Source organism: Mytilus galloprovincialis, chromosome 13 (genome assembly GCF_965363235.1).
Source record: "Mytilus galloprovincialis chromosome 13, xbMytGall1.hap1.1, whole genome shotgun sequence".
Taxonomy (NCBI): domain Eukaryota; kingdom Metazoa; phylum Mollusca; class Bivalvia; order Mytilida; family Mytilidae; genus Mytilus; species Mytilus galloprovincialis.
Window position 1 is genome coordinate 33,418,680 of NC_134850.1, and position 26,860 is coordinate 33,445,539.

General features: G+C 31.6%; 1 protein-coding gene and 1 long non-coding RNA gene across 2 annotated transcripts; both read left to right on the top strand.

Annotated features, from left to right (window-relative positions):
* Positions 1-13,108: 13,108 nt before the first annotated feature.
* On the top strand, positions 13,109-22,035 carry LOC143057475 (uncharacterized). Its single transcript, XM_076230782.1, has 5 exons — positions 13,109-13,586; positions 16,225-16,407; positions 18,514-18,606; positions 20,149-20,297; positions 21,895-22,035. Exons 1-5 carry the CDS (start codon positions 13,109-13,111, stop codon positions 22,033-22,035), a joined length of 1,044 nt encoding a protein of 347 aa, XP_076086897.1.
* A 9-nt stretch (positions 22,036-22,044) lies between these two features.
* LOC143057126 (uncharacterized) lies at positions 22,045-25,298 on the top strand. The gene is made up of 4 exons (XR_012972644.1): positions 22,045-22,511; positions 23,418-23,618; positions 24,468-24,591; positions 25,039-25,298. It is a non-coding gene; the product is annotated as an uncharacterized LOC143057126 (long non-coding RNA).
* Positions 25,299-26,860: the final 1,562 nt, after the last annotated feature.

The window sequence follows — 26,860 nt, forward strand, 5'->3', positions numbered from 1 at the left end:
TACTTTCGGTTTTTTATCTGACCAATTTTTTATCTTCTCGGATTTTTTTTCAATTTGGTACTTTTTCGTGCTTATACATTTTGTACATGTAGTTTACCGTTTCTAGTACAGCTTAACAGTGGATTAATTTTTAAGCATTACATGCAAGAACAGAGCATAATGACATAATCATAAAAAAAATAATAAGATGTTATAACAGCGAATTATAATAATATCGTTTCTCGTCAACCGAAAAAGTATCTATATCGGTGTCATCATATTCAGCCTCAGAATCATCATTATTGTCAGAAGAAATAACAACGTCAACAATTTTAAATGAGGGCAACAACGCTTCATCTAGGATACTAGCACACATACCCATTTTATATGGTAAACTGTTTATACAGTTACATGTATCCTAGATATTTTCTTAATAATGGACCCATTAGATAGCCCTACGATATCAATGCTACCTATCTTATTCACGCCTCAATGTCCGAAATCTAACGCATTTATTTAGCCAAACAAGGGAATGTTTTGACAAGCGTATTATGTTCAGCTGAACGTCAAAATGATAACTAGTTTTCGCTCCTATACAGACGGAATTTTATAAAACAACATTTTATTTTATGACATGAAAAGTAATACCTGTTAAACAAATAAGCCATAATTTTCTGGTCATATTTTAACAAAGGATGTTTATTAAAATGCTAATTATTTGGCACTGTTTATTATATTACTACACCTTTAAGTTATAAGTTTTAAAATAAATTAAGTTTAGTGAATTTCAAAGCTAATATGAGGCAGGCATTACCTGTGAATGGGGACGAAGTTTGTTTAAATTATTTTTTTTGTATTTTAAATATTTGTTAAAAAAAAGATACGGAAATACCGTTACGTTTCCGATTTTGGTTTTGTTGTTAGGGATTTTACTTGTGACGTTATTTAAGTTATAACGTCATGTTCAATGTAAACAAAGAAACACAATGCATCAGGTAGGCCTAACGTTCATTCATACCAAAGACAAAGAATGATTAAAAATGAAATATTGGTATTGTGTTCCTTGAGTTCCTATATTTTACTGGTTTATTCCTTGAATGCCAACATCCTTTGTTCTACCGACAATTTACCTGTAAAATTATGTTGGCGTTCAAGGAACAGGTGCAATTAGTTATCACAACAAAAGTGCATGCTTATCAAAACAATCATACTAATTAAACAAATAGGTAAATACTGGTAGCTGAATCTAGTTCATGTTTGTTAAGTTGTTAAAAATCATATTTTGCTGCTCCTGCTTGAACAAATATGGATTCTCTTAAAATGAAACTTTCAATAGTGTTGCATCACAAAGTCAGGACTGTAAGGATTCAAGTTTGCACAAATTCTACAATAGACTCTTTGGACTTTGGAGTTGGTTTTTTTTTTTCCAATATTTCTATAGTTTTGTGTGCTTTAATATCCTACCATATTACTGATTAAATTTCTTGAAACTTTGTATATGTGTTAGATTACTATTTTATTGCTTTCAATTTGTTCAGGATATTTTTCTTGGTTATACAATTATACCCTTTTTTTTATTATTGTAAGTGATTCATAAAAAAACATTGTTTAGTTGTTTGTCATGTTCGCAACTCATCTGAATTCTTTTTACCATATTTCATGAAATTACTTGAAACTTTTGTAGAGTTTCCCGCTTAGAAGTTATCAAATTAACTTAATTATTTTTTTTTAATTTCAAAAATTGTACAACTAAAATCTTCATTTTATTATATTAACTAATAAAATATTTAAATTGATATGGAACTAAACAAATCTCTTATATCATGTATATACTTTATTTAGTTTGAAATAATTGTATTAAACTAAAATTTCATTAAATTTTTTAATATTTCTTGTTATTAACATATATTCATTCCAAACATATTTTTTTTATGAAAAGTAATAAAAAGTTTTAATTTTCTTTATTTCTTTAAAATTCATAATAATTTTACCCCTAAAATCTTCTATTTTTCCTTATGAGAAGTGATAAAATGTTGCATTTCTATAAAGTTCATTAATCATTTTTAACAGTTAAATACTTATAAAAACACCTATTGTTATTATATAAACATCTATTGAAATATTTTTGTTGGCATTCAAGGAATAGGTACCATATAAAATGTTGGCATTCGAGGAAGACACCATTTTACTAGACTAATCAAAGTCTCACGACAACAAGACCGGAAGAAGGAAGTAGAGTTATGTGTTCTGCGCAGATCCGGAAATTAAAAAACACGACAAAAAAAAAAAATTGAACGATTTTGAGTTCATTAGTACAATGAAAGATTTGGGAAATTTTCCCGATTTTTTTTTTTTTTTTTATTGAATTTTGTACTGTAATAGGGGACTTCGTCCCCATATTATAAAATCATTTTTTATTTAAAAAAAAAAATAGATTTATTAAACCTTCGAATCCTTTGTGCTTTTTACTAAAAGTTAGGATTTAAATGATTTTTGGTTAACAAGACTATAGATGATATGGCTACCGTTCGTATTGCCGGATGTCCGGTGAGTTGTGCCAAATGTTCACTTTCGTTCTGTTGGGCTGACTTAAAGGCTACTTTCTTCTCAAAGGAAGATTTAGCTTTGCTCTTCATCAATATCATCTGACGACTGGACCATCTATTAAACATATTTCAGATCATACTTGATGGTAACAAGAAGGGTACATAAATAACCTAAATAGAAAAATAACATAGGCCAAAACAGATTCTTCTTTTATCTATATTTAAGTTTCAGAGTTACTTTATTCTAAAAGGCTCGTAAAGTAAGGTCAAGTCTAATCTTAGAAGAGAAAATTCAATGAAATTGGGACAAGATTTGACAAATGCTACATCGCGGTAACATTTGAGGCTTTTGAAAAATATCACTCATTTAAGACAGAAAAAACGTCCAAACAAATAACATGACAAAATTTTGAAAAATTCTAAAACATAACGATAAAGCGTGCTCTATTATGTGGCGCAGTTCGATTTCATATGATCTTCTGACAATCCATTAATCATGGACATCTAGAAACTTGTTGATATTACTCATATCGGTCTTTTATTGTTACTATACGGTATGGGTTTTGCTCATTGTTCAAGGCCATACGATGACCGCAGTTGTCTATATCATTATTGTACTGTTTTGTTTTCAAGGTATGTACCATAAGCAATCATATCACATTTTCTTGTTGATTTTGATTTTAAAGTTGTTTAAACATGTTGCAGTGAAATTATTATTATCATAAAAAGTAACACCGATTACCATTTTGTTTTGAATAATTTTTTTCAAACAGAGCAATTTTTTTAAATTTCATATGATTTTTTTTTAACAGTTTTTTATTTGGCAATTTTACTTTTGATGTTTTTTTGGTTTTTTTTTTTTAATTCTTAAATTTTCTTAAATTTTTCTTGATAATCATCATAAATATACGTACTTTCTTAAAAGCGTTAAGGGTTTCAGGTTTTGTATCCGAAACTGCATCTATTTCATCTACAGAAAACATTACTGAGTCAGTTTCAGCTGTGACAATGACATCTTCTACTTCTATACTCGGTGAAAGACATTGGTCTAACAGACTAACAGTACTACCCATTTTTGATACTTTATGACACGAGATCTTTCATTTCAGGACTTCTGATCCAACCATGTAGTATGGCATGTTATTGAGATATGGTTTTGGTCGATGGATGTTCATGAAGGACCTGTAGTACAAAGTACACGTATATAACTGGATTTAGCTCTTTGTTTAAGTGTATTATTAAAGTACTTTGCTGTGAGCTCAGTTCATTGTTATGCAATTCATTCTTTGTGAAATAAAGATTTGACAGACAACTCTCATGAACAAGGATTTGTCAAAATACATGTATTATCACCTCTATGTACAATGTAAGTAAAAGGGAGATGAAAGCATTCTATTTCGATTTGAACCAAACATTTTATGTCAATTGACCAAATTTTAAAAAAGAACAAAGGAGTAGGTCCAGTAAGACCCGTTTTTGGCCCCAAAATATAGCAGTTTTACAAAAGTGATAAAATGTAAACTTTTAGTTCTTTACTGGACAGTAGAATGCTTCTGCTACATAAATATGGGCTGTTTTTGACAATACAATGCACATATATCGGGTACTAGCACCATAAAGTCATGCTTAATTACTGAAATCTTCACAATTCTAGCATTTTAGTTAAATTTTAGACGGTTTTCGTGTAAAACGAAAGTGGCCGCATTCGTGTTCATCCTTAATATTGAAATGAAAATTGTATTTTATGATAATACATAACATATATAAAGGTTGAGGATGAACACGGATGCGGCCACTTTCATTTTTGACAAAAACCATCTGAAAAGAGACATTTTCCGGCATATTTGGTAAATATTTCATATTTGAGCTTGAATCGGATCGTTTTTAATGACTAAATCAGTTAAAATCTTTCACATAAACTAATTGATTCAAATGAATTAGACACTTGAGTGTTTAAAAAGTGGTCAAAATCTTTCATCAGATGAACCTGAAATTTGAGGCCAAAATCGGTCCTTACCGGACCTATATAGTGAGTACTCCTTTACCCGACAATGCTACTCCCGCTACTAGAAATATGATTCTAGGTTGTTATAATACATCTGTACTGCCTACTGATGACTCGGTCCTGAGTGTAAATGGTCCTTCAATTATGTTTAAAAAAAATTATTAGTCCTTTCTTGCCTAATCGATTTCTAAAACTATATTTCATTGTACATGTTCAACATTTTTCATTCATTTGTTTATTTCTCGATTTGTATGAATTAACATTGTTACAGTAAATGTTAATTACTACACTTTCCTACCACAACAAATACTGTATTTGTACATGTATCACTTACATTTGTATCCATATAACAAAAAAAAAAATGAAAAGAGAATAATTGTGCAATACCTTTTGAATACTATAACTTTTTAGATATGTTGACATATTAAGACTAATTGACTAGTTAAGTAGATATTGATTATATCCACTTGACATGCTTGAAATTCTATCAGATTAGTTTTGGAGCAGTTATGAGTCTTTGAAGCATGCTCACAAAGGTTCTTTTGGTGAAATCATTTTCATATTGGTCAAAATTGTACTTTGCTTCGACCAGCTATGGAGGAGATATTATCAAAGAATTGATAAAAATCAACACAAAGGTTTACTTCCTAGCTAATTTAGTTTTTCTATAATAAAAGTCTAATCACTATAAAACATTAAACTCGAAATGGACTTTCTGTTTGCGAATTTTAAAATTATGATTCGATTTCATTTGATTTACTTTAAGAATGAACAGTAGTTAACCATACGTCTCCTTTAAAGGCACTGGGGTAAAGCTGATGACCGTATAACTGCATTCACGGTCATCCCAAGATGTCGAATGAAAAATTAGCTCAGTATCTGTTTTGTCTGTTACAGTGTTTCTATATCATTTTATTTACAAAGGAGACAGTGATACGATGTAAATTTATTAAAGATTTACACAGAAATCACAAATTACTACCGAAAATTGTTCAGGAAACGCGAAATTCAATCTGAAAAAATCGCTAAGATGACCGTAAATCATTATCAAAATATTTTTAAGATGACCGTAACATAAAACAAGGATGACCGTGATTGGTAAACAGATGACCGTAACTTGTAATAGATGACCGTAATTTGTAAAGAATGACTGTAATTTATAAAGGATGATCGTAACTTTTAAATGATGACCCACAATTCTAAGAATATCCGTATTTGCATTCATAGCCTTGTGTTGTGTTTGTCTCAATACGGGCTTAGTTAGCGGATATAAACATGTTTCATCATTTATTTTTAACTGTTTGCCGTATTTTGAGTTCATGACAATGAATGATAGTAAATTGCAAATTTCACGTAAACAATGAAATATTTATTGATAACGACTTTAAAATTTTAATATAAATTGACAGAGATACGACGAAAAGTTGAAGAAACAAGAATGTGTCCCTCTGAGGTGTCTCTAGTACATGCCTCATCTACACTATAATTTTCTATGTTCAGTGGACCATTAAAATGGGAAAAAAACTGTAATTTGGCATTATGATTAGAAAGATCATATCATAGAAAACATGTGTACAAATTTTAAGTTGATTGGACTTCAACGTCATCAAAACCCTCCTCGACCAAAAACTTTAACCTGAGGTGGGACAGACGGACGAACGAGCAGACGAACGGACGCACGAACGAACGGACGCACAGACCAGAAAACATAATGTCCATGAATGGAGCATAAAAAACACTAATCAAACATATGAATATCCGGTAATCGAGCCTGTGTGTATGGTTCCAGAGGAAGCAGATTAAAATCTTAGTTTGTGTTTATATATGAATAACATTGCTGTATATACAAATTGACAAGGTTCCCCTCAGTGGTGGATCCAAAGGGGGCCAGGGGTTGGAACCCCCTTTTTATTTACCGATCAGTGCATTTGAATGGGGACACATAGTTTGAACCCCCTTTACCCGGGTTGGGACCCCCCTTTTTTTGAAAATGGCTTAATCCGCCCCTGCACATTGTGATACGCTATACGCACAAGACTATTTTAAGGATCTATTTTGCTGGAGCTCGCCTTCACTAGTTTGGTCGTAGTATTTTAAAAACAGGTTCTGTTATTTTACTTGCAAGACAAAATAGAAGACAAATCAAAGACGATATAATATCAATGGGTGTACATCCATTGGCATTTTTGAAAAAAAAAAGTGCTTTTATTATATGTCATTACAAGGAATTCCAGAAATAAAAAAAAATCTTTTGGCTTTTAGTTGGAGGCTGTGCATCACACTTTTTTTTTTATTATACTTGTAAGGTGTCATTTAATCGCGCTTTTGTTGCATGTTTTCCCCGCTTTTTCATGTGCATGTTTTGTTGTATGTCCATTTTAAAAATTATACCCTCTACCGTAAAAAAAGATATATATGGTGAAGTTTGTATTTAAAGCACGTCTTATTTTCTCCTACCTATAGGATAATACTCTCATATAAATACGTTTTATATCAACACCATTAATCATTTGATACAAAAAAAAGTAGTTATACAAATACGGATATTTCTTAGAATTGACGATCATCCTTTAAAAGTTAAGGTCATCATTTAGAAATTACGGTCATCCTTTACAAATACGGTCATCTTTTAACCAATTACGGTCACCCTTGTTATGAATTGCTGATTCTTTTACGGTCATCTCGATTGTGATTTACGGTCATCTTAACTATTTTTTTAAATCGAATTTTCTGTTTCATGCACATTTCTCTGAAGTAATTTGTGATTACCTTTATATACAAGAATCTATCTTGTTTATGTATCACTATCAGTTACATGCGAGAGACTATTCCAGCTTGTAGATCATTGCGGTTTTTATAGCTATTCTGATCGAGGTACAAATAAGAACAATAACTGTTAACAGGAATCACCCACAATTCCTGACAATACAAAAGACCACACCAACATCCATTACCATACTCTTCCAAACACAAAAAAGACCATCTAACAAAAACAAACAACAACGGACAGCACATAGTTCAGGTAGCCTGACATCGTACAAGCACACAATTTAGTTTATAGAAGTTTTGTGTCCGGGCGTATCCAGTCCAGTAGTCAGCAATTTTGTGTTCGCACATTTTTGTATTTATTAAGGGAGCAACCAATTAACTTCAATGGGGATTTTTGTCTGAGTCAGAACAGATTTTTTTTTGGCGCAACAATCTTATTTAGTTTTTCAACGCTATCAATCAAATTAAATTTTTTTCTAAATTTAACACTATAAGGTATGGGGAAAATCTGGATTCAGAATATTTTTTGTCTTCTGCTTGACCAGAATATTTTTTTTCTTCATCAAATTGGGGATCAGAATAATTTTTGTTCGAAAAAAAAAGAGCCCCCACCTCCCGTGAAGTTAAATGGTCGTTCACTAATATAAAGATAAGAAGATGTGGTATGATTGCCCCACAAAAGACCAAATGACACAGTAATTAACAATAATCTCTCTCCAAGCACCAGCTAGTAATAATGTTGTATTATCATTAGCACGTAGCAAGTACATGCATGGACATATTTCAAAATAATTTTCTCGACTTCATTGATGTTTTTAAAAGGTCACCTTACGGCCTTTAACAATGATTAAAGCCCATACCGCATAGTTTGCTATATAAACCCCCAAAATGACAAATGTAAAACTAATTCAAACGGAAAAGCTAACGGCCTGATTTATGTACAATACTGAACGAAACAGAAATATGATATACAGCAACAATCGATAACCACCGAATTACAGGCTCCTGGTTTGGGACAGGCACTTATAGAATGTGGCTGTGTTAAACTAGTTTGAAGGCGCACCAACACTCCCCTAACCCGTGACAATGGTATAACAGTACATCATACATATGTACATGCAAGAACAAACTATAAAAATCAATTGAAAAGGACTTTTAAAATTCATCAGATCGATACAAAGCAAACATGCATTAACAAAAACACAGAGTGGACGTGGCAGGGTACTTACATGTATATATCCCCATAACAAAAAGACACTAAGTACATATCTGAGAGAACTCGCAGTTACTGACAGCTAGATCAAAGCCAATAACGAATGATAACAAAGCATGCATCTAAATATTAATACAAAAATATCAATCAGTACACATAATATATGTTCATTTTCTACTTATCAAACGTTGAATTATTCGAGGTTTTTTTCTACCGAAAATCATATATAGCCTCAGCCGTATTTTTCACACCTTTTTCGAATTTCCATTTTGAATGCTCTTTTTAAAACTGTTTGAATTTGAGCGCCACTGGTGAGTCGTATGTCCGTCTGGCATATCAAATTATAAGTATTTTACTCATCTAGCTAAACAAACACATAATATGAAAATAAGACGACGTGGTATATATATATATACATGATTGCCAATAGAACAAATATCTACCAGAGTACAAATATGCAAATATGATGTGATTCTAGCAAATACAGACAACCCTACGGTTTTCAACAATGAGAAAAAAAATCCGAACAGAATAATCGGTTATAAGAGTGCCCAACATGAACAAATTTAAATAATTTAAACGAGAAAAACTTACGGCCTTAACTATAACAAAACAATTTATTTACGAAAAACGAATTTGACAGACATGAAACAACGACAACCGCTGACCTAAAAGCTCCTAACATAGGTTAGACACATAACAAATGTTGGGGGGGAAACATGTTTGTAAGCTCTCAACCCTTTCCTAACCTTTGACAGCACATCACAAGAACAAACCATAAAAATCAATTGCAGTTTTTGGTTAGGTCAAAAGATCGGTACGGGGCAGAAAAACAAACACTTATTCAACATGAAATAGACACAAAACACTGAAATAAGAGTAATTTACTCACAGTTAAACTGAAAGCTAGTTCAAAGCTAATCGTAATTAATAAATAAATCACATTTAAGTCCAGTTTTAAGAAGCGTGCTGAATTACAATATTGAAAGCGTTCTTGTGTAAGAAGAACACAAAATTACTGACTTACACGAACTTGTCTTTTTTAAAAGCACTATCTCAGGGCACGTTTGTAAAGTCACCAGGGTATTTGTCGTTAATGCATTGGTATTAAGTGTTAGCAAACAAAACTGTAACCACTATGTCAATCATTTTAAATTGTTTTTCTCACAACTTTTGAACACTACCATATTTTTTTTTAATTTAGATCTAGTCAGCCTATTTTGTCGGCAGTCATGAATTTCATTTTATAACACATGGCAAGAGTAAAATCTCTTTGTTCTTACTGTGCTATAATCTGGATAATGCACAGCAAAGGTGTGCATTAACTACCTCAGATATACTGCACAGTTCAAATCTATTTTTACCTTAAGGGTCGGTTCCTGGATTTTGAAAGGGGCCCCCAGCCCCGAATTCGCTATCTACCTTGAAATTACGACAAAGTTGAACTTCGTACAAACATCGTAGTTTCAAAATAGGAAAAAGAAAGGTTTCTCATTCCTTTATTATCTAAGCTGGGGCATAAACTAGTTTATTATATTTTGTGTACAACGTAAATCTAAATCAGTGTTTTAAAGTTAGAAAGATAGTTAAAACAATTTTTGGTAATTTCTGCCAAAAAAGAAATGTATCTAAGAATATCCGAATAAAAGAAATCTGATTTGGATTAGTTTCAGACTCAATGGAAGAGGGACGAAAGATACCAAAGGGACAGTCAAACTCATAAATCTAAAACAAACTGACAACGCCATGGCTAAAAATAAAAAAGACAAACAGAAAAACAATAGTACACACGACACAACATAGAAAACTAAAGAATAAACAGGGAATTTATAACGACTTTTTATATATCTATTCCTATAAAGGGACTATTTTTTGGATCGAATTTAATGAGGATCATCTTTAAGTTAGTTTCAAAACAGGGATTAGCTGGAGATCAATCAGACTTCATTTAGATGGACATGTCTTAAAAAGTAATAGAGTAGATCAAAAGAAATTGTGGAGGGGAGGGGGGGGAGTAAAAGGTTTTGAAAGAGAAACGTATTTTCTGTTTATTTAACATTTTAAATTTAAATTTAGGTAATATAACATCTTCCTCGGTTCTTTTTTTCTCTAAGCATATCATTGAGAAAAGAAATTCAAAAGCAAATAATCTAATTCAAACTCAATAACCCTTGCAGTTTTTTTTGTGTTTTTTTTTTCATACACCGATTTGAAAGTACACAATTTGTCGAAGTCTTAATCGTCACCAATTAAATACAAATTGGGAATAAATTTAACGGAAACGATAAAATTAAATTTACCATTAAATCGCAATTTTACAATGAGTCTAAATATAAAAAAAAATATTAATTTAATAAAAACTTACCAAAGTCGTATTTCCCCCTTTCTTTACCCTACAAGAAACTTTCCTAGGGTCCGTGGATTGCGGAATAAAGTCAACATTTCTAAAAGGTTCACGTAAATTGATTGCGTCATCATCGTAACAGTGTTACAACAGTTATTGGCCAATCAAATCGGTATGACCCAATTACTCGAACTCCTACGTCGTTCGGGTTATTAGGTCATCTCGTGCTGTGCAGATTAAATGACATATACCGACTTGCTTGGTCAATAACTATAACTTAGTTCTTTAATTAAATATTTGAATTAATTTAATTTTAATTTTCTATATAGTTTTCCTGTATAAGTTAATGTGTTAGGTTTATCAGGCTTAATATTAATATATTTATATATCTATCAGTCGTTTTACACTGTGTTTAAACAAAAATGCATTGCGTATATTATATACTATCGTTTTGACGTCATGCAATAATTGTAATTTAATTTGTCATTAAAATGTAATACGTTTTATGTATTTCGTATTAAGATTATTTCTGCAATATTTTTCCAACAGCTGTAGAATAAATGAGATTTAAAAAAAACTGTATTTATTTTATATGATTTAAAGCATGCATGGCTGATGTCCGTCGTAAGTCTAGATCTTTCACCATATTACCGACTTTTGATTCCGGATTTTATATTTTTTCGACAGGTTACCTTTTCTGTGGTTGGACATCCTGGTACTCGGTCAAGTAGGGGCAACTTACATTTGTTGATGACCATCCATGACCAGATCAACATGTAGTGACAACGCCACGTCAATAAAATTGGACAATGCAACGTCATTTGCGAGACATGTTTACGGCCGCAATGTCAACTGCTAATCTAGTCGCAGAAAGCGGCCATGGCAGACAAATTCATGTCGATGATGTTTCCCATATACTGAAATGCTAATGAATCGTCTGCAGAAAATCATTTAAAGCCCTAAAGTTTAAACCGCTTATTGCCAAAACACACTGTAATGCATATATCACTGAGAGGAAAAATCAGAAGGTACAAAATAGAACTAAAAAAATCCATTATCCTGACTTAAGACAGGCACATACATACATACTGTGGTGGGGTTCAACATGTTAACGGAATCCCAACCCTCCCCTCAACCTGGGACAGTACATGGTGTAACAATATAACATATTAAGAACGAACTATAAAAATCAGTTGGAAAAGGTTTAACTCATCAGATGGATACAAATAGAAATACATCTAACAAAAACACAGAGTGGATCTGGCCGGGTACGTGAACATCCCAACAACAAAAAGACACCAAGTACAGATCTGAGAGTATACTCGCAGTTACTGACAGCTAGTTTAGAGGTCAATAACAACAGTTAAAAAAATCATGTATCTAAGACTAATTATAATATGACGTGCTTCTTTCGCTTTGTAAACAACACCGTGATAAAATTCTCGATATATCTATACTTAGCGCAGACTCCAAGATGTCCACATGTATCGTAACCTATGTGTAAACGGTTGTGGATTTCGCTGTGTTAACAATTACAATTGAATAAAACCCTACAGAACATTTATTCTGATTCTGATGCATAAAAAAACAAGAATTTACACATTAGAGAACGGAAAAATGGACAAAAACAACACAAATTAAAATTCCGCGAAATTCCCGTAATGATTGTTGCGCATAATTAACCCCATTTCAAAGCATGACGTCATACTATTACTCTGGTTTCAAGCATTGACAAATCCACCAAGTTATGTCAAATTTTCGAAAGTGACTTTGGGGGTTTAAATTTTCGCGCCTTCTGTGCAGAAAGTTGCGCATTCTCTTGTCGTAAACAAATATTTTTACGATAACGCGATAAATACAAAAAACATTCGTAAACAATTTTTTGAGCGGATAAATGTCTTTGAACAATATTTAATGCAATCTTTTAATGAAACGAATATGTTTAATTATTACTCGAAATGTAGCATGTTTACTTCCGGTAAAAAGAGAATGGTGAGTAGTCGAAAAAATCTCAAGAAAAAAGAGAAGATATGAAACAAGTGAAACGCTTATTAAGATGACTGACTTGATTCTTAGAAATGATATATATTGAGAATCATTTTGGTGTATTATTAAGCGTATTCACAAATTAACAACACTGAAACTGGACTTGAAAGTGACGGAGCACCCTTTGAAAAAAATGGCAATGGAGGTTAGATGTTAATTTCATAATGCGACAATCGCAATGAATTATAGTCTGCTCTAAAGAAAAGATGCCATCCATCAGAAACAACAAGGGGCGATTCTCAGGAACAAAATCTGTCAAAAAAATAACAAAATTAATTGTAAATAGAGTTCAGCAAAAACATAAAAACAACAACAGAGTATCAGATCATTCCTATGCTACATTTTGTAACCCTGTAACACCAACAGAGGATATTACAGCAAGCACATTAACAGATGATGACTTAACATATATACCACCTGATCTTGTCCCCTTAAGTCATTGTAGACTTGTGACCGAACTTGACACATTGGCTAACCAACTTAAAAGTTGCAGAGAATGTACTATACCATTACATTTGCATGATGCAAAGGGAGTACGGTGCTATGGGCTAACCGGCATAGTGTACATTATTTGTAAAAATTTGTCATGTCAAACCTTAAACAGAATTAAACTAGGCAAGGTCCACTTTGGGAGAGAAAAGAAAGGTGTTGGAATTTTTGATGTCAACACGAAAGCTGCAACAGGTTATTTTTTCATATACAGTTTTTAACCGTCCCAATATAAGTTATATGGTTCGCTCCTGACCCCATACGGATCCATAGAGGGTTAGTAAAATCCATAGGGGGTGAGGCCTCTATGGATCCGTAGGGGGTCAGTAGTTAACTGTTTAACGAATTTATCGGACACTGGACTTTTTCTACGGCGTTTTGTTGAAAAATAAACAATGAAACACAACAACATTAAAAGATGACGTCGCCATTAACGCGTCATGAACCCCATATGAAACTTACTAACCCCATACGGTCTCATAGGGGGTCACCATGTGACAGCATTTAACCAATCACAACGTGATAATTCATCTGTGGTCCGATAACCCCACATATGATGTCACCTGCATTTTATTTGCCTCAGGGGAAAATAGTAGTGTCTAATGATTTTCTTAAATGTTCATCTCATAGCATAACACTTTATTGGTTGTAACATGAGAATGGAAATGGGGAATGTGTCAAGGAGGCAGCAACCCAACCAAAGAGCAGAAAACAGCCACTGATGTGTCTTCAACAATGAGAACATCCTGAGGTATGCTTCAGCTAGTTCCTTAACAAAAAATATGTACTAGTTCAGTGATTAAGGACATCATACTACATGTTAAGGGAGCTACCATTTGATTTTTATGGGGGGGGGGGTTAGGATGAAATTTGAAAAAAAAAGGCAGGACAGGATTTTGAGTAAAAAAAAATGAGGTAACTTGGCAAAAAAAAAAGGCAGGATGACAATTCTTGTAAAAAAGTCAGGATAAGCTAAGAAAAAAAAAGGCAGGACCGAATAGACTGAAAAATAAAAAGGCAGGACAGAGATTACAAATAAAAAAAAAGGCAGGACACAATTTTTCATCCTAGCCCCCCCATAAAAATCAAATGGTAGCTCCCTAACTCTGAAAAACCGAAATATATAAGGCCACACCAATGTGATTTGTTGTTCGACGGACCCGCCCGCACCTATTTTTTTCAAAACAGAGGTTTTTTTTTCTTTTTATATTCCCGCTTACCGCATCAATAAATTTAATCATGTCCATTTCCCGCACTGTTTTTTTTTTGTAAATATTATAAATTGATATCAACATTTGTTTTTAAAATCACAGTCTAACCTGTATATAACGATTTTAAACATAAAAGCACCCCACCACACTTTAAATGTCTGTAAGAATATTTGTTACAAATTCAGCATGAAACCTATTTATCCAAAGTGGGAATGCTCCGATTTAAATTCATAACAGCCATGACAGCGGAAATACCTGTAAAGAACAAAAAATTGGTTTCTTTCCCCTTACTTATATTCCCTATCAAAAGATGTTCGTTGTTAGAATAAAGTAACAAAGAACTTCTGAAGGATTGAGACAAGGGGTCATTTTAATGATGTAGAAAAAAAATAGAATTTTGTACTCAAAAAGAGCAGAGTTACATCATATTTTAAACAACTTTTTTGAAAAGAGGGGTCTACTTATTTTGAATAATATTAAATTTGTTAACATGGTTAAAGTCCAGGAATAATACAAAATTCTTGGACATGTTTAATACCAGATAGATATATAGTTCTTTGAGAAAATATGAGCCCTTTTGTACAAACAAATATATTATAACTTATATTGATCCCTCATAAAACATGTAAAAGGGATATTTACAACATCAAGGGGTTGTCCCCAACATGCCCAAACTGATTATGACTTGGACGGAGAATTGTCTCATTGTTAGTCACTCGTACATAGACTAGATTTAATTATTTCTTGGTGAACAGGGAAAAAATACTTCAGAAATTAAAGAAATGTCAAAGGACAAGTGATAAATCAAGTTTTAATATTGTCAAAACCTACTATTTTATGTTTACAAAAAAAAAATTATAATCGCTCGCCCTTACTTTTCAAGCTTCACCTCAACAATTTGCAAATTAAATATTTTTTTATTAATTTTTTCAAATCACTTGCTCGCCCCAATCTGTAGAATAAGAAATTAAATTGGTGTGGCCTAAATATGAACTATATAAGGCAAGAGACTCCTGACTTGCGACAGGCACAAAAATGTGGCAGGGTTAAACATGTTATGTGATATCTCAACCCAATATAGAAAAAACATCATATGAATATCAACAATATCCCTCCTGTTAGGGGTTTAATATCATAGCTACCATAAAGAAGAACATACCGGTAACTCTGTACATGTATAGAAGAATAACATATATATTATACTTTATTTCAAATTAAAGAAACAACAATGCCCTTTTGAAGGGGCAAGTTAATAAGAAAATAACAGTTAAAAAAAAATACAAAAGAATAATACTGACAAGAAATAATTACTTGATTGAGAAAATTCATAATATACAAAGTAATTAATCATACCTTGGATTTAATATATGATAAATAGCATCAAACCCATTTATAACACAATCTGTTTACTGGTATATATATATAAAATACATCTTAACTTGAGTCCAACAATGTTAGGTCTGTGAATTTGCTTTCACAATTTTATTACAGAATTTGTAGTGATGATGAAATGCCTTTCTAAAAAAACACTTCATTAAACATGTTAAACAAATACACATTGAACTAATTTTTAATGTATTGACATTTCATTTTTATTAAACATCTTTTAATAAACAATACAGTAATGATACATGCAGGTATTGGCGAGACTCAGCTCAACAACTTTTTGTCCTCACTAAATGTCCACTGCATAGATGCAAAGACCTTGAAAATTAGAGAAAATGAAGCCGGCAGTGTTCTTGAGAATCAGGCCATCATGTCACAACAAAGACACTTGCAAATGGAAATACTGAATTCCACAACAGGTTTGATAACAATTATTGCTATTTTGTATTTGTATACATTTTCTTAAACTTTACTTAATAAGCCTGATTGAGTACTTGATAATGTTGGTAAAGTCTAAATATGGTCTCGACAATGCTCAACCAGTCCGGACTCAGGTTTCTACAATCACAACCAAAAAAAAGCAAGAACTTTCAGTTTGTTCTTAAATCAGACAGTCACCTTTAATTTTCTTTATAACTTTTTCAAAACAACTTGAATTTTTATAAAACTATACAGCTATTTTAATTATATATTGATCTTACAAAATACAGGTAATGTTATTACTTTGTTAATTGTCATAAAATTAGGATTAAGGATTTAATTACTAGGTAAAACGAAGTTTTATATATATATATATATATCTTTATTCTGTCAAACCTTTGCAATTACAATGGTATACAGGCACTACATGACATTAATAATACAGACATAAATACATGATTACACAGAGCAAAATATGTACACTATTTACAATTATACTGATAGTATTTAGCCAGGAGGGCACACATGGGAATTTATAAATCTAATGAAAGTACACAGCTTTCTCAATTTAGATTTTATATTTTAATTCATAATTTTCTTAAACATAATTATATTTGGACGATTTACATATTTTTTTATCAATACATTCGTTTCTTTTTACTGCCGTCTCTGTGCACATCATAATATAATGATACTCATCTCCAAGATCTTTAGAGTTACATTATTTATAATTTCGTCTATCTCTCTGAATATTTGTCCATCTCCCTATCTCAATGGGTAATTTATGGTTGATGGTTCTAAATTTGCATAAATGTCAAAATAGTTCTCAAACCCAAAAGTATCCTTAAAAATTCGATAATTTAATGTCTTCGAACATGCTTGCACATTTGAAAACCATGTTTGCAGAAACTGATTAGAGTGATGTTCTGATTGTATTTTTAAGCCATATGTCACTAATACATGTTTGAGATAACCATACAAAAGATAATCCCGTTTCATTAAAAATAGATTCAACATGGTCATGGTTTAACCATCTAAACTTTACATCATTTTGATTTGACAGCTTATACAGTAGTTTATAAATGGTCGCTGATAATTTTGTCGGTTTACCACATACTAATTTCACCCAAAATGATACTATACGGACTTTAATATCTAAATTGATGGAATATCGTCCAAGTTCACCATATACTAAGCAATTTGGGGTAGAAGACTTTAGTAAGTCAAAATTTTCAGTTTGGTCTAAATTCAGAAAGAAACCTTTATATTAAATTTTGAGATTTGACAGCCATAAACAAAACTACAAAATAACCTGGTATTTTACAAGATCATAGTTAATTGAGATAGCTAAAGATGTTGATGAAAAATCAGAATTATAACTTGAAAATATTTAAAGGTGACTATCAGAATTTAATACAAACTGAAAATTATAGATTTTTTAACCAATGAATATTAGTCCTTAAATTTGACAGCTACACTCTAAACTACCCAAACAACCTTGTAATCTGTAACATCATTATATAATTCAGAAAGCTATATAGTTTAAATGAAAATCCAAGTTGATTTGGAAAAGTTTTATAAAAATTTAAAGGTGACTTTCAGAATTTAGTCCAAACTGAAAATTCTTGCTGTTTTTAAATATCAAAATGAAGTCATTTAATTTGACAACAACACACCAAGCTACCAAACAATATGACATTCTGCAAGATCAAAATAATATTTAGATAGCTGCAAAGTTTTATGAAAATCTTAAGTTAATTTGAAATTGGAGGTCACTATCTTTATTTAATTAATACGGAATATTCTATTTTTTTTCTCTACCTTTTAATCCCTGTCTTTAAAGGGCACTAGCTGTCAAATTCATGTTCACCGATTGAACGATTCTAATAAAATTTATATCAATGTAAAACATTTATCAAAATTATTAAAAGTCTAAACTAAACAATAAACAAGGTACGTGGCATGAAAATATGTTACTTCATTTCGTGTGTTTTTTAGTTTAGACACCTGCTAATTAAAGTGGAGTGCAGAAGACTGGGAAGTGGTCTATTATTACTGATTTATATTTCTAGTTTACATGTGCATTTTTTTCCCTATTAAATTAGAAGATCAAACAGAAAGTAGAAGTGGAATATGCATAAGTACTGATACATGCTGGCAGAAAAAGGGCTCAGGCCGATCATACAACAGCTTATCAGGTAAAAATGACAGTACTTATTTCATGTCTACTCAGTGTTATCACCTGGGGGTAGATTTATAGAAATGCATTTTGCTTGTTAAATATTAGTTGCTTTATGTTTTGAATATACATATGCCCCATTAGTCCAGTCAATCTAGAATAAATTTGATTCTAAGCTCAAAGTAATTGCAACAGAAGATTTTTAAGTTTTAATCTTCAGCATTATACTCAAAATATACACAGAAAAAAGTCCCATATATTCTTACTTAAGGAAGACTACAAAAATCAAGATTCAAAATTCCTATGTTGATTTGCATTGAAAAAGGGAGAGATAACTCTGCAAAAAAGGCAGAAATATCAATTAAGATTGATACAAAATTATAACTTTGCCACTTCTATAAAACATAATACAATGGATAATCTTGATTGTTGATATTGTAGCCATCTTTGAAGTATAAAAAAACAACTCTAACAGTGTTTTCATGTCTTTTATCAAGTTACATACTAGATTCATCATTCATTAGTTGACCATTTAAAAAAAATTAACATGTAAAGGTAAAATCTCAAATCTAATATAAAATTAATTCAGGATATATTCTTCTTCTAGTGTTTTAAAGTTTCTTTAAACAAGGCAGATGCTGAACAAATATAATATAAAAATGTAAACAAATCTAAATTGTGCCTTACTTTTTTCTGGTGATCACATGACAATCTTTCAAAATGAAAGTCAAAATGCCAGAATTGGTGGGTCACTGTGAAAACTGTCTAAATATGAGAAAATAAAGGGTGGCAGTTAGGTGAAACTTACATAAATGAAGAGATAAATGAAAAATGAACAACTTGATACCCGATTTATATAATTCCAAGGCCGTCTGTTGGCACCTGAAGAGACGAAGCAACATTATTTTTTCAAATTGGTCACAAAGCCATGACTTTGCAATTTGTTAAATGAAAAGTGCAAAAAAAAAAAAATACACATAACTGTTTGGTTTTGCACATTTCATGAGCTGAATTTTATATAATATATTCAAAAAAGAACTTATAACTCCATCAAAGAATCATACTTAACATATATTTTTAGAAATCAAACAAACACTGACAAAAAAACTCAAGTTACCTCCCTTTCCAATATAAATTTACATTGGAAATTAAAAATGCACACCAGGCTTTAAACAATACTTCTAATACTTTGTATAAGTTGCTGCTTTGATATCTTGAATCTTTTAAATTTTGAACCCTGGGGCTGCTTTCATGGCGCTTTCCTAAGACATATATTTTTATTTATATAAAAATAATCTATAAATGATACACCAAAAATTGAATATACATATGTCCTTAGACAGATACATGAAACTAGGCTCTGAATTTTAATTGGTGAACATTGAGATCCAAATGGTCTGAAATAATCTTTATTCATAGTTGCATTTTTTTGGATTCTTTGATATATTTTATTTCCACCCCACAAGGGGCATATAGAGAATAAACCTGTTCTTGTCAAATCATTTTGGCTTGAATATTGTGATTTAGATATACATGTATTTCAATATGTTGCATTTTGAAGGAGTTTCAACACTGATTGGAAAAACCACAGGCAAAGTTGTAAACCATAAGGTTCGCATATCGAACTGTAGAATTTGTGAAAGGGCAAAGGGCAGAGGTATCTTACCAAGACAACATAAGTGTAGAAAGAATTGGAGTGGTTCTGCAAAGGTATTTACCATATGAAAGCAATAACAATGGTAATAAACAGCTGTTTTGAGCACATAATACGCCCGTCACTTTTTTTAAAAAGAAAAAGTTCAATAACTTCTCATTGTCATATTAGGCAGCAACCATTTGATTTTCGGGGGGGGGGGGGGGGGGGGAGGGGGGGTGCTATGGATTTTTTGGGGAAAAAAGTTTGTTTCCAGTTTTTGGAGAAAAAAAAAATTTGTTCTTGACCCTGAGAAAAAAAATTGTTTGTTTCACCCTCAGCTGCCACTATATGTAATGCTAAAATTGAAAGAAAAAAATTGTTTTCAACTTGTCGCGAAAAAAAAAATATTGTTTTTCGCCGAAGTTGAAAAAAAAAGTTTGTCTGGAAAAAAAATCCATAGCCCCCCCAGAAAATCAAATGGTTGCTGCCTTACAAATGTATCAAAATCAAAGGTGAGCTTAGATCATTGTGAAAAAAAGCAGCAAATCAATATTTACTTTGAAAATAAGTTTTAATTTTTAATTGGATACAAGAGTGCACACACTGAAATGTCTCGCCTTCTTTACTATTCATTGATATAATGTAATTTATGTTGATAGTCCTAAATATAAAGCTTTATTACAACTGTCACATAAACTTAACACAAACCAAGAAAATTAAACATTGACCTTTGAACCATAAAAATGATATCATGGTCAGATGAACCATGCCAGGCAGGCATGTACAGCTAACAATTCTTCCATACAACACATTTAATTAACCTATTGCTTATAGTAAGAAAAACAGACCAAAACACAAAAAACTTAACTTTGACCACTGAACCATGAAAATGAGGTGAATGTCAGATGACATCTGCCAGCTAGACATGTTTACCTTACAGTTATCCCATACAACAAATATTAGAACTAAAACTCAAAACCTTAACTTTGACCATTGAACCATGAAAATGAGGCCAAGGTCAGATGACACCTGCCAGCTAGATATGTACACCTTACAATCATGTTCACTGATCCATGAAATGAGGTCCATGTCAAGTGAAAACTGCCTGATGGGCATGAGGACCTTACAAGGTACGCACATACCAAATATAGTTAGTTACCCTATTACTTATAAATAAGAGAGAACTTAACATTACAAAAAAACCAAAATCTTTTTTTCAAGCAGTCACTGAACCATAAAAATAAGGTCAAGGACATTGGAAATGTGACTGAGGGAAACTGCGTAACATGAGGCATCCATTTACAAAGTATGAAGCATCCAGGTCTTCCCCCTACTAAAGTATAAAGCTTTTAAGAAGTTAGCTAACGCCGCTGCCGCAGGATCACTGTCCCTATGTCCAGTTCTCTGCGAAAAAAGTCGCAGGGTTGACAAAAAATGAATGTGAGGACCATTAATTCTTTAATGATTGCAAAACATTTCAATATCAAATAATTGACAGATTATGAGAATTGTTAGATAAAACTGTTGAATCAATCAAACAGTGGATGCTTTCATATTTGAGGAATTTTTACAGTGTCAATGCAAAATCTGAGGCTTTTGATTATCAAACATGGGGTTGTGGTGTATATTTGAATGTTTAACAAACACACATAATTTTAAAAACTATTTCAGGGCATGGAACCAGATATGGTTGTTGAAATGTTGAAAGAATTAGACGAAGAAGGAGTGGATATATCAGAAGTGGTAGGAGATGATGATTCCACAGGTTTTGACCAAGCCAAGCGGTTAATGCCCAATTCAAAAATGGCATAATATCAAAATTACATGAACTAAAGCCAAAACACAAAGAATTAACTGGGATGGTTTGTGATGCAATTGTGAAAATTTTTACATACGTTGTAAACCAGAACGTAGATAATCCAAGTGGAATTGAGGACGGCCTTCGTGCCTCAATAAAACATATATTTGGTGAGCATGAAAACTGCAAAGAAACTTGGTGTGGTTACCTTAAAGACAAAGATTCTTATATCCATTCAAATCTCCCTCGTGGAAAAGACTTATCTTCATCTCAACTCAGATGTGACCTTGAGAAACTCTTCATTCAAAAAATGGTTCCACAGTCTAAAAAGCTATCTAACTTGGGCTCATCACAGGCAAATGAAAGCTTTAATAATTTGATTGCTCTTAAAGCTCATAAGACAAAACACTTCTCAACCTCATCATCTTTAAACAACAGAGTCAGCTCAGCCGTACTTCAAAAGAATGAGGGTTATAATTATATTTCTGAGGTATTATTTGATTAATTGCAATTAAGACAAATGAACAAAAATTAGAAACTAACATTAAGGTTCTGATAATCACATTGAATGTGTAATAAATGCAATCTTACTTCATAAATATATATAAACTTCTCTATTAAAAAAAAAAACAAAAAAAAATTAAAAATAACAAAAAAGGTATGATTGCAAATGAGACATCTATTTACCAGAGAAAAAAAAATGTATATGTAAGCAACTTGGTTAGGGTTGTTCCAAAAATAAATGTATGGTGGGGGAGGAAGGTACATTTTATTTTACCCCACCATCCATACATTTTAAATTGAATATGGCATATAAATGTTCAAGCGATCCATCTTAAATAACCACCACCCATCAAATGTTGATACTTTTACTGCCTTTACAACTGAGGCATAAAACAATACATTATGATATCAACTGTTAAAGATCAGTCTACATCAGGCCAAGATTAATCTCAATTTTCCCGAAGTCTATTCAATGGTTGATTATTGCTGCACAAAATGGAATACACATTACTACAAAGTGCTTTCAACTTCAAATAATTTGATTTTGGATGTAACACGTCTTCTGATTGGCTGTGATAATTTTTTTATCAGTCTATAGACATAAATTTGTCATTTGACTGTGACGCCGTCAACGTTTTTTTTTTTTATGATTTACTCCTTGAATAAGGAATCTAGATTTACATTATAAGGAATGACTGTAATATTTTTTCTGTCTATGAAGAAATAACATAAAAAATGTGGTGCACTCTGTAAAATAACCCGCTACGCGCGTTATTCAGAAAATTATTACAGTCATTCCTTTAATAAAAAAACGTATACAAAATATATTTTTTACGGAATTGTTATAAAGATGATAAGGACTTGCATGATTTAAAATAAATTGATTTTTCAGTTAAACACATCTATAGGCCTGTCACCTGGAAATGAGACTCTTAGTAGGGGTAATAAATTAAACAAGAAGAGAGAGGGCAACAAAAACAGATTCAAAAGCAAACAGGGAAAGATTAACAACGTAAATTTCTCAAAAAGAAACGTCTACAAAAAACAACAGTGGCTGAGGTCAAAGAAGGGAGAACATACCACAGTTCGATCGGTAATAATTCTTATATTGACAGAAAGTATGATTTGCTTTTACTTTTCAGGAGGTCATTAAAAAAAATAATAGAAACATAGCATCAATAAACATTAAAATAGATAAGACTTCAGATATATAGAACAACCTTTGATACATGTGATCATTTTATCCAAATAGAGGAATGCTTCACCATCAGATCCATGCATATATTTAATATTCAAGTACATAATTTTATGTCCCAAAGTAAAAAAAAACCATCCAATTATAAAGTGACTGTGCAATTATTCATCAACGGTGAAAATGCATGAGATTTCAGCCACACATTCAAGTTATATAACTTTAAAACATGAATTCAAAATGTAATAATGAAATTTTCCAGACATCTGAAGTATTGTAATTTTTGGGTCAATTTTGTCACAAAATATTAATTAAGAATTGAATGCTTCTTTTTGTAAATTTATTGAGGTGTAAAAGCGTTGACCGAAGTACATTTTGTATGAAGCACAGAAGCGCTTCATTCTAAAAATGTACGCACCGTCAACGCTTTTACAACCCTATAAAGTTACAAAAAGAAGTATTCAATACTTATAATTACATTTTTTAGCTATGATTATGAAAACACGAATTTTATATATTTTATTATTTAATTCACCTGTGCACTTTATTGTTGGAGCACGTGTTATCATGAATGAAAAGTTGTATTGAGCAATGCAACTGCTTACGGAATAACATGTGATGTGCAGTTAGCCAATCAGAATAAAATATTATAATGAAACATACATCTAATGTAATTATTAAACTATAAGATTTTGATATATTATAAAGTTGAAATTATTAAAGACTTGATATATATTTTATTTTAATTAGGATTATAAGATTTTGCAACGATAGACATAGAAGAAATACCTGCAATTCCTCAAGCTGAGACCTTTACAAACATAGATGATGCACCTATAGTTTAATTGTTTTGATTAAGAGACAACTGGTTTAAGTAAGTTACATGTATACATAATTAAACTTCAGAAATAAGCTACCTCAATTATAAAAAAAAAAATATTTCAATGAATAAACTTTATAATTGAAAGATCTGCAGAAAAATGCTGCAACAATACATTTATGGGGCAAAAACTCTTTCATTTTTTAAGCAATTCACACTTTGTATCTACCTCCTTTTGGAGGTGAGATAAAATACAAAGATGATGATATTTACAGACCAGTGGAGCAAAACTAGTTTTTTTTAGGTTTTTTTCAATGAAGCGAGATATAAAATAAGGAGATGTGGTATAATTGCCAATATAAGACCATCAACCAAAGTTCAAATGAGGGGGATAGAAGACTTAGTGCTGTTCAACTTGATGATTTTTTGACAATTAATTGCTTTTTCTAAATACCTTTTACAGTTTAGATGCATGTTAATAAACTAAATGTTTAACTTCAGGTAGATATTCTGATATAACCCAGATAGCTGCATGCAGCAAAGACAGTTCCTTCAGTCGATATATATTTCCTGACCAACAAATATCCAGAGAAGCATCAGAAATAACAAAAATAACTGTTGTAGGACAAAAAATGTATCACAATGGTAATGCTGTTGATTATAAACATAAGCATGAAGGAATGACTGATTTTTTAACTTATTTGTCAAATTTCACAGATAAACCTGTATTGGTAGGACATAACATAAAACGATTTGACTGCCATGTTTTATTCAATACTTTAAAATCTATGAATATGTACAGTGAACTTTGTGAAAGAACTATTGCATTTTTAGACTCTTTAAATTTGTTTAAACTTGTTTCACCTGGCTTGTCATCTTATAGTCAGTCTTTTCTCGTTGACAAACTATTAGGTCAACAATATGAAGCTCACAATGCTGTGTATGACACAAAATTACTTTTAAATCTAGTTACTGAGAAAGGTAATGTTTCTCAATATATTACTGAACTTGCTTTTTCACCTAGCTACCCTTAGTTATACCAGATGCAATTGGCCAACTTGAAAACTTTTGAAAAGCTAGTTCAATCAAAATGTCTGTCAAAAGCTATGGCACTAAAAACAGCGAGGTCTCGAATTAGCCGTACAACGAAATGACATGGCAGGACTCAAAGCCTTAATGACAGAAAAGTCTTCAACTGGGGTAGTTAGAGTGACATCAAACAAAAAAATTATACAAAGAGTATATGAGTATCTTATTAGTCTCAAGTAAAGGAAAAATATGTTTGTTAAGGTATAGAACCACTAATTCAGGCCCTTCTGATGATGTTTTACTAACAGAATTAAGGGGGTAGACCTAGGTTAAGGGAAATAACTCTTAAAATCATCAGTATGTTTGTGTCAACCATTTTCATAAATATATTCTATGCTTCTAGGATACATAGACTATTCCCAATCTGTTTCAGGTAAATGCTTAAAATACATTGAGGAAACTTGACTTTTACAAACGCAAGAGTGTTTTAAAGAGTTATCTCCCTGAACCAAGGTCTACCCCCTTAAAGAAACAGATAAACTAAATTAGAAACATTTTTTTTATATCTTAGTTGAAAAGAATCATATCAATTCCAAAAACTTTACTTGGTTTAGCGATTTGTCTAGTTAATTCAAATATTGTACGAAAATTTAGACCAATATATAATACTGGTAGAAGTTTGCCGATCCAAATTTGCGTCGGGCCAACTATTACGAAGACCAATCTTATCAGAACAGTTCCAGACAACACGATAAACTTCATTGTTTTATAAGTTAACGCTTAAAATATGATGACTGCATACATATACACCCAACACATAAAACGGAATCTCTCAGCAAGTCGAAATTTCAAAATCTAAAGAATTGCGTCAAACAGTGTTATTGTAAATTGTCAAATAATAAAAATAGCTACTATATGAGAAAGGTTAATCTTATATCAGATTAATTTGACCATATACATTAAAAAGTATTGCTGGCTGGTATAAAGTACTCCATTACTACATTTGATCTTGTTTTTTTCTGGTTTTGCTTTACCTTCAGACTTTGACTCTCCAAATCACTTACATACTTTTCACTTCCAAAATGTATATCTCGTTGATACTTGAAGAAGAAAAAACCAGACTTAAGTGTCATTTAGTTAATTCAGTTAGAAGTTAGAGACGGAAGACACCAAAGAGACATTCAAACTCATAAGTCTAAAACTAACAACGCCATTAAAATGCTTTTACTCCTACATAATTAACCGAAGAATAATTTTGCCATAACGTATACACTATATATCTTAACCTTAAAAG

Excerpts from the sequence above, each read along its gene's own strand:
- LOC143057475 (XM_076230782.1), top strand. The coding sequence starts at position 13,109 with ATGCCATCCATCAGAAACAACAAGGGGCGATTCTCAGGAACAAAATCT. Across the intron at positions 16,408-18,513 it reads AATACTGAATTCCACAACAG|AAGATCAAACAGAAAGTAGA; the intron begins GTTTGATAACAA and ends CTATTAAATTAG. Across the intron at positions 18,607-20,148 it reads ATCATACAACAGCTTATCAG|GAGTTTCAACACTGATTGGA; the intron begins GTAAAAATGACA and ends TGCATTTTGAAG.